Below are 17,469 nucleotides of genomic sequence, written 5' to 3'. Positions count from 1 at the left end.
CTATAACATTGTCTTAAAAAAACTGTGATCTTGTCATCTATTTTAATAAGTTCATGTTTAATGTGCAATACTTTGTTTGATTGTATGAAATTATAACACATGTATCGTTTTGTTCGTTTGTACGTTATGCTTTTCTTCCATAAAAACACTTTTAAAAATCGCATTTTCTATCAATGTTGAAAATCACTGGAAGTAAACAATACTATCATCTAAGCGATAATATGTTACACATTCATAATAAGGACATGGGGTCTGAAATCTGAGAGTCATAGTAATTATATAAAGGTGTAGGATAAGAATTTGTTTTTCGTTATCAATAGTCATCCTTTTTCATTCAATTATTCATTCATACATACCTTTATATTTCCATCTCCTACAAAACATGTAGGCCTAAATACATTTTGTATTTGCGGGTGGTATATAAATATGAATTTGGTTGAGAATGTGCTTGACTGTGGTTGTGTGCATTATGACAAAAAGAAGAGATATGAACTAATTGCTTGCTATATACAAAAAGGCAATCTGTAGGTGGATGGAAGGAAAAAAGATGATGAAATATTCTCTTAATAAAATCTTTTGTCACCTGTTAAGAAGTGACAACACTTCTTACACTTGAGTTGAGCGTTAAAGACCATCTTCATATTACTAGACCATAGATAACGAGTATGCATTATACGGTGTAAAATTCGATGGGGAGGTTCCGCGTGTTATCGATACGCCAATTCTACGTCCTTGTTGCCACGGTCAAGCTCCAGCCGTTGGTAAGGTCAACATGATTGTATAGACCAGGATCGGAGCCTGCGTGAAACGGTCGTTAAGTACTTATTACGTAATATCACCTAGTCTTCGATCTTAAGAACCCTGTTCAGCTATAGGTCTGCTGGATCATGGATTCAATAATTCAGCGACAGCTCTTTTGATCCGCAAGCCCATTTTGCAGGACCCACGGGACAAATTGTATTTCAAGATGTATCATTTAATTTATACTAATATCGCTGTATCTATTCCCAGACATCTTCAACTTCCGCATTCCTCACCAATGACGTATAGGACTAGAGCAGGGTGGCAATCAGTCTTGCCGTTGGTTCTATCATAATTACTGTTTGTACTACGTGAATAAAAGCACAGAGATCAGGGAGGTGGAAAGAGACACAGCTTCTCGTATTTACTATTATGCTACGGACGACGATGGATATATAAAATGTCACGTATTAGGGGCCTACATCTAAAATAGGTTGACAGGACATATCATAATTATATATGTATATATATAATTTGCTCTCACATATCATTGATATATTGGTATCATTCTCTACCAACGTGATTAATGAAGAAAAGATTGGTGAACATATACCACAATGACCTTTTTAGTTTTATAGGTGATGATAGTGTCCGATGATATTCTGTAGTTTCGTCTCATTTTCATATTTCAGGTCTTTTTACCGCTGCCAACGAACATAATCGTTAGAAAAGGCAGTAATACATGGACAATATTGCAATGAAGCTCTTCCATAAATAAGGACTGAACACTTTACGGGACAATCACTATACAGTAATCAAGGAACATGCTGTTATATTATTCTGGCATTTATGATAAAGCCTCTCTGGAATGCGACACGTTGCCGAAACCACGGTTCCAATAACACGAGGACGATAATCTCCGTGTTCTCTGGGCAACACGCGCCAGAAGCAGCGTGTGAAGCCTGAAGGCTAGAGCTTGCAAGCTATGGTAGCTATATATCTCTCTCTGTCACTCTGCTGGTATGTTATATATAATAAATCCTGTACACTTTATTATCAATAAAGACAAAGAAATATACACTTGAGGAGGAGAAACCAGAAAATATATGTACAGTATATTAAAATCTTTGGGGAAACCCAACGTTTGATACTTGTGACAGGGAGATCACCTCCGTGCTTGAAAGCACGATATACAGCTGTAGAAACACATCACATATTGCAGCTACCATTCGACCTCATGCGCGCCATGAATTTGTGCGGAATTTAGTCTCTTCATATTCTGCTGTTGAATATATCAATAAACCTTCATCTCTGTATGCAAAATGGGCAGTTAAAACAGATAAACATTATAGTTTTATATGTGACATTCCCAAAACTACTTCCCACAGCAAGAACGGCTCTTGCAAAGGGTCTGAATAGACGACTAATAGGGATCATAGGTCAGATATGTTTGAAAGACCGTTCGCCGTCTCTTATGGCAACCTCAAAGCAACAGGCGGGTTGCCGTTGCTGGCATTCCTTGGTAACCGTTATTTGGACCAATCAAAAGACGACTCGTAGAAGGCTATATAAGCCTCGGCGCGGTCGTGGCAACGTCAGTATATCTTTTCGAAACCCTACCATCGACTTGGGACGAGAAAAGTGCCTTCATCAAGCCATTACCTCTTCGTATTCATTCGTTGTTTTTACGACATAATCTGCAATCATGGTAAGTGGAATAATCATTGATAGTTTCCCTCATCTCTCCATCAAAAATGGGTGTCCAAATTTAGCAATATTTTCTCCTCCTCTTTCCTCAAATTTTGGGTTGGTTTGAGATCGTGTGAAGATACATGGACTGGTGCCATGGTGAGAAATCACCTCCCTGGTTAAATATTCTTAAAAAAATCGTATCGCTCCCTTGAATTTCTATTTACTGATATGTTAACCATGGTTCATTATGTTACTATATATTTCCATGTATTTTGTACCATTACGGGTTTTTTCTCCAAATGTGAGGACAAGGAATATTTCAGCATAAATTTTGTCTTCACCTTTTCGAGTTGAGTTTTGGCTTCCAAGAGTACTGCCAGTCTAACTGCCCTCTGTCATTGTCTGTAGGAGCTGAATTCACTGTATGGTGTACAGCAAGACCTTACAGCAAGATTGTCATTATACCTTCCGTTGGTTTGATTTTTACTCTCAGTGGTCTTCTTATAACTCTTGAGTCTCGCGTGCACAGATAAAGTCTTGTTCATTATAGCAGTGTCAGATATCCCTCGTAGCTCGTCAAAATGTTATTCATGTTTCATCGACTTTTCATCATGGTTTGAGGAGGTTTGATAAGGGCTGTAAAAATCGCTCTTGCGGTGCGGTGCGCACACCCATGCATGTTAGCTGAGCTGAGCACGTGTTTACTCTTCGTCTTCTTGGATGTTGACTTAATTGACGCCGGAACAATCCGGAATAATCCAACCGCTTTTCACGTGATGGGTGGGTGATACCAGAATTTGGACTTTGTTCTGTCAACATACTTGAAGTCGGCATAAAGTAAATACGAACGAACGAACCATCCATCAATCAATTGTTCCTTTTTTAGCCATGCGATGGTTCATGAGTTTTACTTAGCGGCACTGCAGGTGCCATTGTCACCTTGAGAGAAGATTATGCTGCGGGGGCTGGGACGGGGGGGGGGGGGGGCGGAGGGATGAGCATTGAACCTCTCCATTTTTTCTCTCTTTCCAATGGGACATAATTCTTGGGTTCTGGATGGTGCCATTCTGAATTTTTCAAACAAGTCCACTCATTATAAAGCTACAAATAAACACGTACTTAATCAAACCTCTCTGTTCGCTTTTCCACCTTACAGCGTGAATGTATCTCTATCCACGTCGGACAAGCTGGTGTCCAGATCGGCAATGCCTGCTGGGAGTTGTACTGTCTGGAGCACGGCATCCAGCCCGATGGTCAGATGCCTTCTGACAAGACCATCGGAGGAGGTGACGACTCCTTCAACACCTTCTTCAGCGAGACTGGAGCCGGCAAGCACGTTCCCCGTGCCGTCTTCGTCGATCTTGAGCCCACTGTTGTCGGTAAGCACCAAAACTTTGCCATTTGAATGTAACTAATTGTGTATGTTTTAAATTGTTTAAAATAATTAAAATGATTAAATGTGCATTGTATAGTGACTGACACATTCAGTTCAAATCAATGGCAGTCATATTTGATGTAACTTCCTAATTAATTTCAGACTTGAAAACCATAGAACGCAAAATAATCAGTTACAGCTGTATTGATTTAAACATATTAAGGGTGGTACATGTACATGTACTAGTATTCCGTTCTTATTTTGCCAGATTTCAAATCCTTTTTTATGCAGCATCAGTTGTTTAATAACAATCTTCCGTTGCCTTCTTTTAACAGACGAGGTCCGCACTGGAACCTACCGTCAGCTGTTCCACCCTGAGCAGCTGATCACTGGCAAGGAGGATGCCGCCAACAACTACGCCCGTGGTCACTACACCGTCGGCAAGGAGCTGATCGATCTCGTCCTCGACAGGATCAGGAAGCTGGCTGACCAGTGCACCGGTCTTCAGGGATTCCTCATCTTCCACAGCTTCGGCGGTGGCACCGGATCTGGATTCACCTCTCTGCTCATGGAGCGTCTCTCCGTCGACTACGGAAAGAAGTCCAAGCTCGAGTTCGCCATCTACCCTGCCCCTCAGGTCTCCACAGCTGTTGTCGAGCCATACAACTCCATCCTGACCACTCACACCACTCTTGAGCACTCCGACTGTGCCTTCATGGTCGACAACGAGGCCATCTACGACATCTGCCGTCGCAACCTCGACATCGAGCGTCCCACCTACACCAACCTGAACCGTCTCATCGGCCAGATCGTTTCATCCATCACTGCTTCCCTCCGATTCGATGGTGCCCTGAACGTCGATCTGACCGAGTTCCAGACCAACTTGGTGCCCTACCCACGTATTCACTTCCCTCTGGCCACCTACGCTCCCGTCATCTCCGCCGAGAAGGCCTACCATGAGCAGCTGACCGTTGCCGAGATCACCAACGCCTGCTTCGAGCCCGCCAACCAGATGGTGAAGTGCGATCCCCGTCACGGCAAGTACATGGCCTGCTGTCTGCTGTACCGTGGTGACGTTGTCCCCAAGGATGTCAACGCCGCCATCGCTACCATCAAGACCAAGCGCACCATCCAGTTCGTCGACTGGTGCCCAACTGGTTTCAAGGTCGGCATCAACTACCAGCCACCAACCGTCGTGCCCGGTGGCGATCTGGCCAAGGTCCAGCGTGCCGTGTGCATGCTGAGCAACACCACGGCCATCGCCGAGGCCTGGGCTCGTCTGGACCACAAGTTCGATCTGATGTACGCCAAGCGTGCCTTCGTCCACTGGTACGTGGGAGAGGGTATGGAGGAGGGAGAGTTCTCCGAGGCTCGTGAGGATCTGGCTGCCCTGGAGAAGGACTACGAGGAGGTCGGTGTCGACTCCGTCGACGCTGAGGGAGAGGAGGAAGAGGGCGAAGAGTATTAGATGACAACATGTGTCATTCCACAGCGCATTCAGTTTGAACGCTGACCAGATTCCTTCGTGAACCATTCCACATCAATGACAATTCCCTCGGAACAAGACTTTGTTGAAATTTCCATAACTGCAGCAAAATCCCAAGGATGCCGAAAAAATAAACTCTCATTCAGTCACTTGAAAGCACAATCAATCACCTTGCCTTTTTTGGAGCAAAGTTCCAATAAAGTTTAAAGCTTTGATATCTCATAAACTTACGGTTTCCTGCGCAATATCTTATCCGAGTTATTGGTGGGGGAGTGCTGTGTTGGACGTAGGTGTGGCTTTGAGAGGTGAGAATATAAAAGTACTTGCGTGGTGTTGACCGTGTCTGTTTGTGTCAGCGTCAGAGAGGTTACTTAAAAAAATCTTAGGAAAAAAACAAACAAACTTAAAAACTTCTTGTGTTTGTACATGTGAGTGTGTGTGTGTGTGTGTGTGTGTGTGTTGTTGTTGTTGTTGGACGTAGGTGTGGCTTTGAGAGGTGAGAATATATAAGTGCTTGCGTGGTGTTGACCGTGTCTGTTTGTGTCAGCTTCAGAGAGGTTGCTTACAAAAATCTTAAGAAAAAAAACGAACAAACTTAAAAACTTCTTGTGTTTGTACATGTGAGTGTGTGTGTGTGTGTTGTTGTTATTGTTGTTGTTTGTTTGTTTTTCCCGGGAATGGTACTTGTATAGAACGTTTATTACTTGCGCCTAATTCCACAAGGAAGTGGCTACGCTAATCAAGTCAATATCAGCTCAAACACAAGACTTGTAAATGCATGACCACGACACGTACACTAACAGACATAGTCTGTACATGACGGGTACAATGAACATACATTTTGGTACACTTGTACAGGTATACATGTACAAACACCGTAAACATTTACATTGACACACAAAAAAAATGACATAGACACATTAATGACTGTATGTGCCCTTGTCTAATTTGCATAATACATGTCCAACAATACACCTGTATGTGATGGTTACTTAATGGTTTGGATAACTGTTTTAAACGTAAAACTCTTCACCGCTCTGTTTAGATTCACTGAAAAAAAATCATCTTGGCCTTCATGTGTGCGGTATTCGTCCAGTTGTCTCGTACTTGTACAAGAAAACGCGTGTGTTTTTACTTTTTTTTTCTATCAAATTTTGGCAAACTGCTCTTGTGGTCACAAACGACAAAAAAAAAATATGTGCCAAGGAACACCCTTCTTTTCTCGAAAATATTTTTTTAAAAAGAAAGAAAAGAAAGAAAACCCTAGTAAGAAGGTCAAGGGTAGGGGAAATAAAAAACAAACTGAAATAAAGATTTTGATACAATGTATACGATACAATTAATGACATACCAGTGCATTGTGTGTGTGTGTGACTGTATTCATTATGGAGACAGAGAGAGGAGAGGAGAAAAAAGTTCGACAATGAGGGCGCTAGTCCAATAAAAATGTGGTATGCCCTTTTACAAATGGAGTAAAAAAAATATAATTGTACAGGTAAGCCTACATGTACACGTATACAGTATTGAACATTTCTGTGAAAAGGAAACTCGGTCTCGTTTTCGATGGACATTGATAAAAGCAAATCAAGTAAAATAAAAAATAACACGTACGATAGACTTGGCAAATATGGGGAATATTTCAACATTCGCATTTTTTGCATGTTTTTCTTCATCACTGATAAGTTCGCAAATGAATGAACTTTACAAAATCCCATCGAATAAGGTAATGTCATCATCGCCCTATAACAAGTGTATTCTTAGTTTATTAATCACAAAATAATACTTTCAAATCATTCTTTGTCAATAATCTGACAATCAATGCTCTAGAAACGAATTTGATTTTAAGGATTTTTTTCTATCTCTCTTTGAAGTCATTAAAAAAAAATTGAGCAGAAATGGTCTCAAGATGAGTTGTAAATCTGATTTTGAGATTATTTTCGCGATAATGTACCAAATCTGAAATGTTCATTATCCTTTACTTGCCGTGTGAAATGTTGTAAAAGTACATTATACATCGTATTGTACAATGACAAATATTATGTCTCATAGAGCGTTGGCAGCATTCGATGGTGTTTTTGATGTTATACCCTCCGTTTATACAGACGCGGAAGTGGCAGCCGAGAAGAAGAGGGTATAGTCAGACTGGTTTGAGAAGGACTGAGATAGAACAGCCACATCTATAATAATGATACTAATGACTACAGTAAAAAATGACCGGTATAATCTTATTTTTACCTACATTGAAGCTAGCATGGCTGAGCTCTCTTGCCGAATGGTTCAAATGCAACGCTATTTCAGTTTCACGTTGATAACAGATGACTGGTCAGTGGAATATAAACTCACGGAAACTGAATGGTATAAGCTGCATTACACTTTGCATTAAAGATAAGAACGTTACGAAAATCCAAAGTTTCACATATTTTCACTGAAGAGTTGTAAGAGACAATTAAATTCTGCATAGACAACTATATCACGTGATGACGTCATCACCTCTGTCCTATGAATTATTGTTTGCCCTCTGCTTTCCACAGACCTTAGAAATATTACAGTATTATGGCTCTATGATTGAGTAACGACAACCTCTCTCCTCTCAAAAGTCACCACTGATAATTCATCGCAACTCCACAATCTTTTGATATGATAAATTTATTGCTTTTGATCCATTCCAACTGCAACAACAACGACAAAAGGAACTTCGGTAGAGATTTTATATCCAGGCCTCTGGGAACCTTATACACTATGACGATCACCTATGCTTATATCTAATTTGATCATGGTTTATACCACTGTTTCATGTGCAGCTTGACTTTCATTATCGATTTTCATCATTTTTCGTGAATACTCTCCCAACCTGTGTTCTTGTTTCAAAAGTAAATGCCCCCTGATGTCCAATTCCTTATGTTGTCCATGGTATAAATTTTACTTATGATTTATTTGCTCGAAATATGTATCAGAATCTTGGTCATTTGATTATGCAATACTTTAACCAGGCCGGGGTCGTACAACACAATTTCATATCTTTTCCTGATGCATGCCATCAGCAACGACTGTCATCATAATTATATGTATAGTCTCTGAAATGTAGTTCTGTAACACCTATACTATTGTGAATTAGTCAAAGTAAGGTGCATATACCCGTTGGGATTTTGATGCTTATTTCAGATGAATTTCCTCTTGATGACATGAACAATGACAGTCAGGAGAGTTTATAAACAGGGATGGGGTTTTGATAGTGAGACCAGAACAAAAAACAAAAGCTAAATGATAACGTAACCGGAGCTTATATAATTATTTGGATCGAACAGGTCGAAAAATTTGTTGGCCTGTACTCTTCAGGCAAGTCAGGGAGAGCTACTACATGTTGACTTGTATTGCTTTATGATAAGCTATACCCTGATCATTACTTTTGCGGCCAAAAGAATCATCTAAACAATATGTACCGTATTGTAATGTAAAACAATATTTCTGCTATTTTCTTCAGATTTCTGGGATACGCCAGAAAGAAAAAAACACACCAAGGTTCTTTCCGTGACGTCATCTGTCAGTCATCGGTAAAAGTGTTGAAACTGGACCAATGCGATTAACAAACGACAATGGAATGCACCTTCCCCTACAGAGACTGAGCATAACTTGCATAAGATTGTTACCCTGCAATGTCTTTAGTTAACCACATTAGTAACATGGAAACGTGCAGAAACGTGCAGAATCACTATCCCATTCACTATGTTCACCTGAAGGTCTACATACCCTATGCCTTTCAACACGTGGAATCCAGTTTGCATACATTGGATATTGCTATGTCAGGCAAGTCTGTGGGAACCCTCAGGTAAACCTTTTGGATGCCACGAACAGTTTTTTTTTTCAAAGTGTGCATACAATTTGTATGCAACGTGTACGTTATTCGGCGGAAATGCTCACTCTTCATTTAACGTGCAGACATTTCAAAGTGGTTAATTTCTACTGTATCACAACAAATTGTGTACATTCTTGTTGCTATGTCAGACAAGCCTCAGTGAAACTTGGAAACACCTTTCAGATGACATTCAAGTCAAAAGCAGTTATGTCGTTACACTAACAAAAGTTGAGCTTGGTCATATTTCTGTATGTTATAGGAGAAATCAGGCTATGCTATTTCAATTTTTTACTTCAGTTCAATCATAGTTTATTTCCAATCAACGAAAATCAAAACGTGATACAAAGTATACATATCGTGAAATGATATTGTCTAAACTTTTACAAAAAATTCATATAATATACGAAATGAATTATATACATCAACATATTTATACTTTACCTGTGTTGCTTTTGTGTGATGTTGTTAACAAACAGGCAGAAAGTATCGTTGCTGCGCCAGATCCTGCCTTTTTCAGTCACTTCTACACCACCCCACGACAACCCAGTCAAGAGTCTTCTTTATATACACATTCCCCACTGTTTGCTCTTCAAAATCACAGGTTGTTCCCGACTTTCAGGTTGGCTTTCGACGAATTAAAGAATCTTTTGCATTGATGGTCACTCATTCATGTCTATTCTTTCAAATCATCAAAAATAATATATTGCATGCAAAGTGCTATCTTTTTGATGTTGTTTCAGTCAATGTTGGGAAACTATAGCAGCAACAACTTGTTCAATGGGGCCTACACACTGATTCACAGTTTTTAAACATGTTAAAGGGCACCTGAAATCCAAATGCATGTTGATTTGTGTTGATTTATGATATTCTTAACATCACTGTTTCTGTGATATCAATGTGACTAACAAAAGACATGGCGAGGGAACATGCAAGTTAGGCTGAGTCGATAGGAAGGTGCACTCCAATGTATTTTGTTAAACATTTCAGAACTCAGCAATGATTGACAGATGAGGTCATCTGAGGAATATTAGTTTGGAAGGATTTTTTTGTGGGCGTTCCCAAGTAATCTGAAGAAAAATAGAAGAAAAAAAATCGTTAAAAATATATGGAATGTTCTAGATATTCGTTTCACAGCAAAAGTGACGCAAATCAACACAAATAAACATGCATTTGGATTTCAGGGTTAAGGGGTCCACGTCAGAAGAAAGGTAATGATATTATAGACCGTTTCGTTGATGCATTGGAATTTCATGCATATACTTTCTTCACAAAAATTGCCTTTAACTCTTAACGTGCCATGGTCGCCGATCGGCGACCATAGTCCTGACGTGCCATGGTCGCCGATCGGCGACTAAGAAGAGCAAGAAAACTCCTGCTCATTAAAATGTTTGTGGTATCATAATTACTTGCACTATGAAACTGCCATTGATATATAATGATAGCAGATAAGTGTATCTATCGTTTGAACTAAATATTTGTGTATGCTTACATAGGATTTTTTAGAGTAAATTCATGATTTTTCGACAAGGTATGTTTTCTTCGCGCCGGGAAAATTCGGCGTGAGCGCACCCTCTGTGAGCTGTGTATAAATCAAAAGTCTCATTGGTAAACCACGCGTGTGTACGCTATTGAGTCTGCGTGTCTTTTCTATGAGGTTCCAGTCGTCTTGTTCCGCTTGGATGCTGTCCTGCGGGACGGCTGAAAGCATGCTTTCATTTTGTCCCTCAGAGAAGGTCAGCTTTTATTTTGACGGTCAAGCCTTTCATCCTTTTGTCTGTTTGATGTACTGTAATCGTCCCGACGCTTACATACAATCAGATACAAAAGAAGAAAACGCCTTTGTCCTTGTGTATGCACGCGTACCAGCAAGCGAAAACTTGACTCGTGAACTAAGCCGCACGGCACATCCATATAATTTGCGTTGACGTGATCGTCATTGTTTTTAGCCTGTCATTGCCGGTCTCCTTGTTCAAATGAAAGTGAATACCAGGAGAAATTTAGGTTGGCGTACTTTAGGACTAAAGACAGAATGGTAGAAAAAGAGGGGGAGGTGAAAAGGGTATAAAAATACCCAGGTATAGTCCCATTTGTGTATGAATGTGTCATTACATAATATCATTAGCGCTAGAAAGAGTTCGATATACACACCTTGAGAAAGGGAAGTACTGAATACATAATGCAGCTGGTATGGTAGTGCCCGACATCATAGTAATTTCGTACGCATATTTCTGCGTACTTACGATCTTCAATACTCGCGGGACCTCGTAGACTGGCCTCACAAATCGTTTATAAGGACCGAAACCGCAAAAAAAGAATGCAACACAAAAATGCAAAAACGTTAAGAAATTCACATTTTACCTCAGATTTAGAAGAAGATGTCGATTTATCGCAAGATTTTATCATGGGAACTATTCAAAATGTTCGTATTAGACATTTTGCGGTGAGAAAAAAAAATGAGCCTCATTAGCCGATTCTTTTTCTCTTTGTCCTCCCCTCGGTAAGAATACTAGTAGGTACATGTAGTGAACCTTGGGTAAGAATTGTGGTTCTGGTGCAAGAACAAGATGTGAAAGCATTGACTATGTCATTACGAAAATCATGTACCTAATTATAATGCGATTTTTTTTTTGCGGTTGTAAAAGACAACTCAGTTTTGATTTTTTTTTAAATTTTTGGAGAGAAAGATATACTTGAAGCCTATTCTCCAAAAACCTGAGTGAATAATTTGCGTACTTTTGCTGAATTCGTATTTTCAGGACTTTGTGAATAACCGGTGTTATTTTTTGCAGACATTTCATCCACTTTGTGCTGAATTCAAAGCCACAAAAAAGGCGTTCGGTGATACGATCCGCTCTCCTACTGTATACATAGTAAACGATTCATAGACATTCACAAAGCACACATCGCGATAGCTAATGTCCTATCTTTTTGGCCCTTTGTATGCGTTTATTGTGTACTTTCTTCTGACGATAAGTGTCCCATGTTTTGCAAAATAGTAAAGTGCTCAACAAAACTAGTCAACAAAAGGAATTCCAATGTTGACATTGATCAAATCCAAAAACGTACGTGAAGGACTTTCCAAGATAGCGGAAGTCATTCAAACTGACTAAACTCTCACTAAAACCCTGTGGACTTACGAACCTTATTGCTATCTGCACCGCGTAGTGCGCCGTGTTTTCATTTCTGTTGTTGTTATCGTACGTATCGAGGGCTGCAAATTATTATGACGTTACACTTCTGAGGATCGTTTTATAACGGATTTTTGACTCGGTGAAAAATCCATCGGAAATACAAAATAAAGATATTACTTTTGACATTTCTGGGCAATGAATCGAACCGCGATATGTCTTTATTTCTTCTTATTGTTGTTGTGTATCAATGAGCTCCTCATATACTTGGCGAGCAACTCTCTTGCACTTCCTCTTCTACAAAATTTCGTGAATAAATTTGGCAAATACAACAGATCACAGTACTGTAGGCTGTCTTACTTGACACCTGACGCTGTTTTACGTAATTTGTGCAAAGTGCAACGTGATTTTGACCTTTTTTTAGCTTAGCTTTTTTGTTCTAATCTAAGATAGAACTAAGTGTACCCGTATAATCAAACCTTTTGTTGTGGAACTTGCCTTGATTCTTGTTTGTGTGTTGTTTGATATGTGTGTGTGTGTGTGTGTGTTCTTTTTTTTTTGGGGGGGGGAGGGGTACTATCCATACAAACGATCAAGACGCAGCCTTTTTCAATATTCAATAATTGGTGCAATTTGGTCATACAAGAATGTCGTTAACTCAAATCTTTACTTCACAAAATAAGTGAAGAAGTCGAGGTAAAATTATTATATCTCTCTATGATATATGAATAACTTCAAATTATTGTTGTAACGTTAACCTCAATATCCACCTGTCCCTTCTCTCTCTCTCTCTCTCTCTCTCTCTTTCTGACAGAATCGCTTTGTCTCTCAAACTCTTGTTGTTACTAATACCCTATTGGCGAATTTCATTTCTTCTTTTTTTTTTCTCTCTCTCTCTTTTTTTTTTTTTGGGGGGGGGGAGAACTATATACTCTAAAGAGGAATTGCTGTACAAGGCTTCGTGCATTGTTTCTTCGTACCTTGCGTCTCGTATGATTTGATGCGGATATAAAAACTGTTAGCTTACATGTTGACGTTGTTGTACAGTACGTTTGCATGGAGTGTATGATTTGATGAATTCCTTTGTTGTGCATGTTTTCAGCTTCGCTTATTATACTTTTCCAACCTTACATGCAACTAAGTGTGCTAATAATCATACTCTTGCTTTGTTTGTATGTGTGCTTTTGAGTCTTGTTTGTCGGTTGTTTATTTGATTTTGTGTTTTTAGGCGAAGAAGAAACTGACGACCTCGATCTATGTATGTATACAATATATATATATATATATATATATATATATATATATAGAGAGAGAGAGAGAGAGAGAGAGAGAGAGAGAGTAAGAAATATACGCATATTATATACTTATATATTTATATATATATATATGTATGTATGTATATATACATATATATATATGTATATATATATATATTATATGCACACATGTTTATTATTATTATTATTATTATCGTTATACTGTATGTCATAGATAACTATTTTTGGAACGTCGAGTTCCATTTCCATTCGTCACTTTCTCTCTCTCTCTCTCTCTCTCTCTCTCTCTCTCTCTGTCTTTCTGGCAATAGTATTCTCTCTTCAAACTGATCTCACTCCACATATACAACCTGTTACTGAATATACATTGCACCTTCTCTCGTCAATAACTCTAGATACTACTAGTATCCTTCAGTAGTTACATACACTTCAGTTTTGCAATCTCACTATAATTGATCAGCTTTGATCTGACATTACACACTCAGCAACGCTGATTAAATTACAAATAAGAAACAGATGAGTATAGTTTATCTCTTTCACTCGTCACTGTGAATAATGCTTTATTTTCAATTCCTCATTCACACGATGACTAGTGATATCTGGAAAAGAATTCACTGCTCTTACATTGACAACTTACATGCATGTAATATGTGGTGATATGACAATTACTTATTCAAATGCGATCGTGGAACTCGCTGTAAAATCATGACAGCGGCTACTTATTGTTGAAGAGCCAAGGAATAATTACACAATGACATAAATAACCCCACATAATCTAAAGTTTGATAAGATACACCATTGAATTCATAAACACGACAATATACCATCGAGATTCAGAATTGCCACTGACAAGTATACATTGTAAGTGTAATGAGCACTACACAAATCCATAATTCCATAATTTGTCGGACATATGTATGTATACAAAATAAATTACTAGTACAAGTTGATAATAAACTTGCTAGTGGCACAATCACTGGCATATCACTGGTTACTCATGGGGATCGATTTGACCCATAATATCAACCTTTTCTGATAATACAAGAACTTGTGAGCTACATCTCAATAAATTATCACATTGTCATTGATATTTTGTGTATAACCATATCATCAATATGAACGTTTATCTCTTTGTACAGTATTTGATTTTTTTTAATGCTATTAATTACTATTTCGAAGACTTACGGATAATAAATAACCAATCCTTACAATTACGGGAATATCACCATTATTGAAATGTACATACATTGTGTGTACACTGTAAATAGGCAATGTAATATGAGAGATAACTTGGCAGAGAAATTCATGTCTAAAGATTTCACGTTACCCTGGCTAATGACATAATCATTGGTAATTGGGATCGATTTGACAGACAATAACCACCTGGTTTTGTGTACATGCAAATGAGTACAAGTGAGAGTACACGGAACGTTTCTTTTGGGGTGAAGTTCAGACAGATATCGCGATTATACTTCAATACATCTCAGTCTTGGATCGTAAAACCAATAATGTCCATGTAATTACAATGAATCATGCACCTGGAAATGCTTGCCATCTGTGAGCTGTAATTTGAACATGCATATTCTATAAGCAACGGTAGACAGGCCTATACACGACAAGTTCATGACATTGTTTAGAGTTCATGTCATCAGAAGACTCAGTGTTTGTGACCTATGATCGGAAATCTTTTCTGGTGTGGTAGATCTCGAAACACGGGATGCAACACATAGCAAGTCCACATTGTCGGCAGTATGTCCTCGTCTGTCTTCGCCTTCCCCTCCTGCGGTCCGAACACACGTAGCAGTCAGGACGATGTTGTCGATCTTCGAACTCTGCTGGGAAGTGGCGCTCAGTCAGTCTTGCCTCGTTGTCGGCGATGGGAGGTGACGGTGTCCGACGATAGCGAGATGCTCTGTAGCCGTTCAGCAGACCCTCAATCACCCGACATCTGAAGTCGCGCGTGGACATCTTGTGGCCAGCCATGCGAAATGCGATGTAAGCGTTCACGAGAGCTACTTCCATGGTGAAGTGGTAGGTTACGCGGTATCCCTTGATTTTCTTATGAGGGTAGCGGTAGTAGGACATGCGTTGATCCATTTTGTCCACGCCGTTCATGAACCTGTTGTACACGTCAACAGTTGCTGGCTTCTGAATCGTACGGCGACCTCCTTCGGCGTTCTTACTCCGTATCTGCTTCTGTTTGAGATCGTTGCTGCTGACGGTCGACAGCACGTTCACGAGTTTCACGTCATGCCAAGTCACTGCTGACATCTCCCTCCCTTTGGCGAAAAACACGGGATCGTCACCTTTCGCAAGGTGCAGACCACCACGTCGGATCTCTTCTGGAAGTCCTCGTCGGTTGCTCCTCACCGTTCCACAGGCTCCAAGTCCGTTCCGTGACAGATCCTCGTAGAGCTTTACGGAACTATAATAGTTGTCCATCACGATCACGCGATCCGTGTTGTAGAATGGCTCCGTCAGCTGTTTCACCAGGGCTTCAGTGGCGCTGTCCCCATTGTCTTGTCCCTCGGCTCCGACATACTGCCGCCACCGCAGACAAAATCCCGTTTGGGCGTCACAGAGCATCCAGAATTTTATCCCCCATTTCCGTGGTTTGTTTGGGATGTACTGTCTGTAGGAGATTCTTCCTTTGAACGGCGCCAAGCTCTCGTCGATTGACAGGTATCCCCCGGGAAGGAAATGCTCAAGGTACGTCGGCTGGGACATATCGATGAGGGGGCGCGTCTTGTGAAGGGGGTCGAAACCGGGCTGTCCACGGGGCACGAGCTTCTCGTTGTCATTGAAATGAAGGAAGGTGTTCAATAGCTGAAATCGATTCCTGGAAATGACGTCGGCAAACCCAGGAGTCACTAAGATGTCGGAGTTCGTTTCCCAGTACTGAGGCACAGATGGCTTTGACACCAGTCCCATCGCTATTTGAAGTGCGGTGAAAGCGCGTATCTCCTCCTCATCGGTGTCCAGCCATACGCCGAATCGAGAAGCCTCTGGGAGGGGCGCTGGGCAATCGAAGAATTGTTGCGCATACTTGTTCGTTTCATCTGCTATGTGGGCAAAGATGGGAGTCGGATAGAACTTCGTAAAAAAGTCCACTGGCTCCAATCCTTCAGCGTCGAAAAGTAGTCTGGGTTGGTCGTCATACACTCGTCGACTTGACTTGAATCGCTCGTCAGGCTCAAGTCTCCGCCAATCGTGATCGGAGAGTGGTTCAGCATGAGTTGTTGGATGAGGCGGAGGTAGATCATTGAGGTGGTCATCGTCACCTCCATCAGCTTCGTCGCCTGACGAGTCTTCAAACAGTGATTCACCGTGCTCTTCAAACTCCGGGAGAAGACGTGAGGAATCACGTTCTTCTGTGCTTTCACTGCTACGAGATGATTGCGTGTCTTCTTCCCAGTTGTTATCTACAATATCCTCGATTTCGAAGTCAGAGTCCAACATGAAATCACGGACCTCCTCGGCAGTGAACTCACGCCTTCGCCGTTTTCTCGGTGGAGCCATAGAAGCGAGCACACTTTAGCTCATTCAGGAGAGACTGATAGAGTATTTAGAGATTATGAAGCAGTAACGTTGTTGAATCGCAGGAGAGATCGAGATAAATGATGATCACTGGCAATTTCCCCCTTCTTATGTAAGTCAATGTGATCAGTTCGGGTGATAGAATAGCAGGATTAAAACTATCAACGTTCGATACCTTCGCCAATCACGTATAAGCAAAGGTTATTATAGCTCTAGAATAAAACTTTCGTTTGAAAGACCTGAAAAGAAAGAGTACCGCCTATTTCCAAAACCTAGCCCATAATAAAGACGCGGCACGCGTGAATAGATGTTTCATGGCCACCGCCACCTCACCGCGGATACAATAAGAGTGCCTTATTTGCATAGATGAAAGCGCCTAC

General features: G+C 40.4%; 2 protein-coding genes across 2 annotated transcripts; one reads left to right on the top strand and one right to left on the bottom strand.

The window, feature by feature from the left end:
• Nucleotides 1-2,345: 2,345 nt before the first annotated feature.
• On the top strand, nt 2,346-5,520 carry LOC139719661 (tubulin alpha-1 chain-like). The gene is made up of 3 exons (XM_071631065.1): nt 2,346-2,449; nt 3,590-3,812; nt 4,144-5,520. The coding sequence occupies exons 1-3, from the start codon at nt 2,447-2,449 to the stop codon at nt 5,274-5,276; spliced, it is 1,359 nt and encodes a 452-aa protein (XP_071487166.1). The 5' UTR covers nt 2,346-2,446; the 3' UTR covers nt 5,277-5,520.
• A 9,703-nt stretch (nt 5,521-15,223) lies between these two features.
• Nucleotides 15,224-17,071, bottom strand: LOC139719597 (piggyBac transposable element-derived protein 4-like). Its single transcript, XM_071631006.1, has one exon. The coding sequence runs from the start codon at nt 17,069-17,071 to the stop codon at nt 15,224-15,226; it is 1,848 nt and encodes a 615-aa protein (XP_071487107.1).
• Between the last annotated feature and the right edge of the window lie 398 nt (nt 17,072-17,469).

Source organism: Diadema antillarum, unplaced genomic scaffold, assembly GCF_040938485.1.
Source record: "Diadema antillarum isolate AM-2024a unplaced genomic scaffold, OU_Dant_1.0 scf00000112, whole genome shotgun sequence".
NCBI lineage: Eukaryota > Metazoa > Echinodermata > Echinoidea > Diadematoida > Diadematidae > Diadema > Diadema antillarum.
Note: the sequence above shows the minus strand (reverse complement) of the source record. Positions and strands in the feature narration are given on the sequence as shown.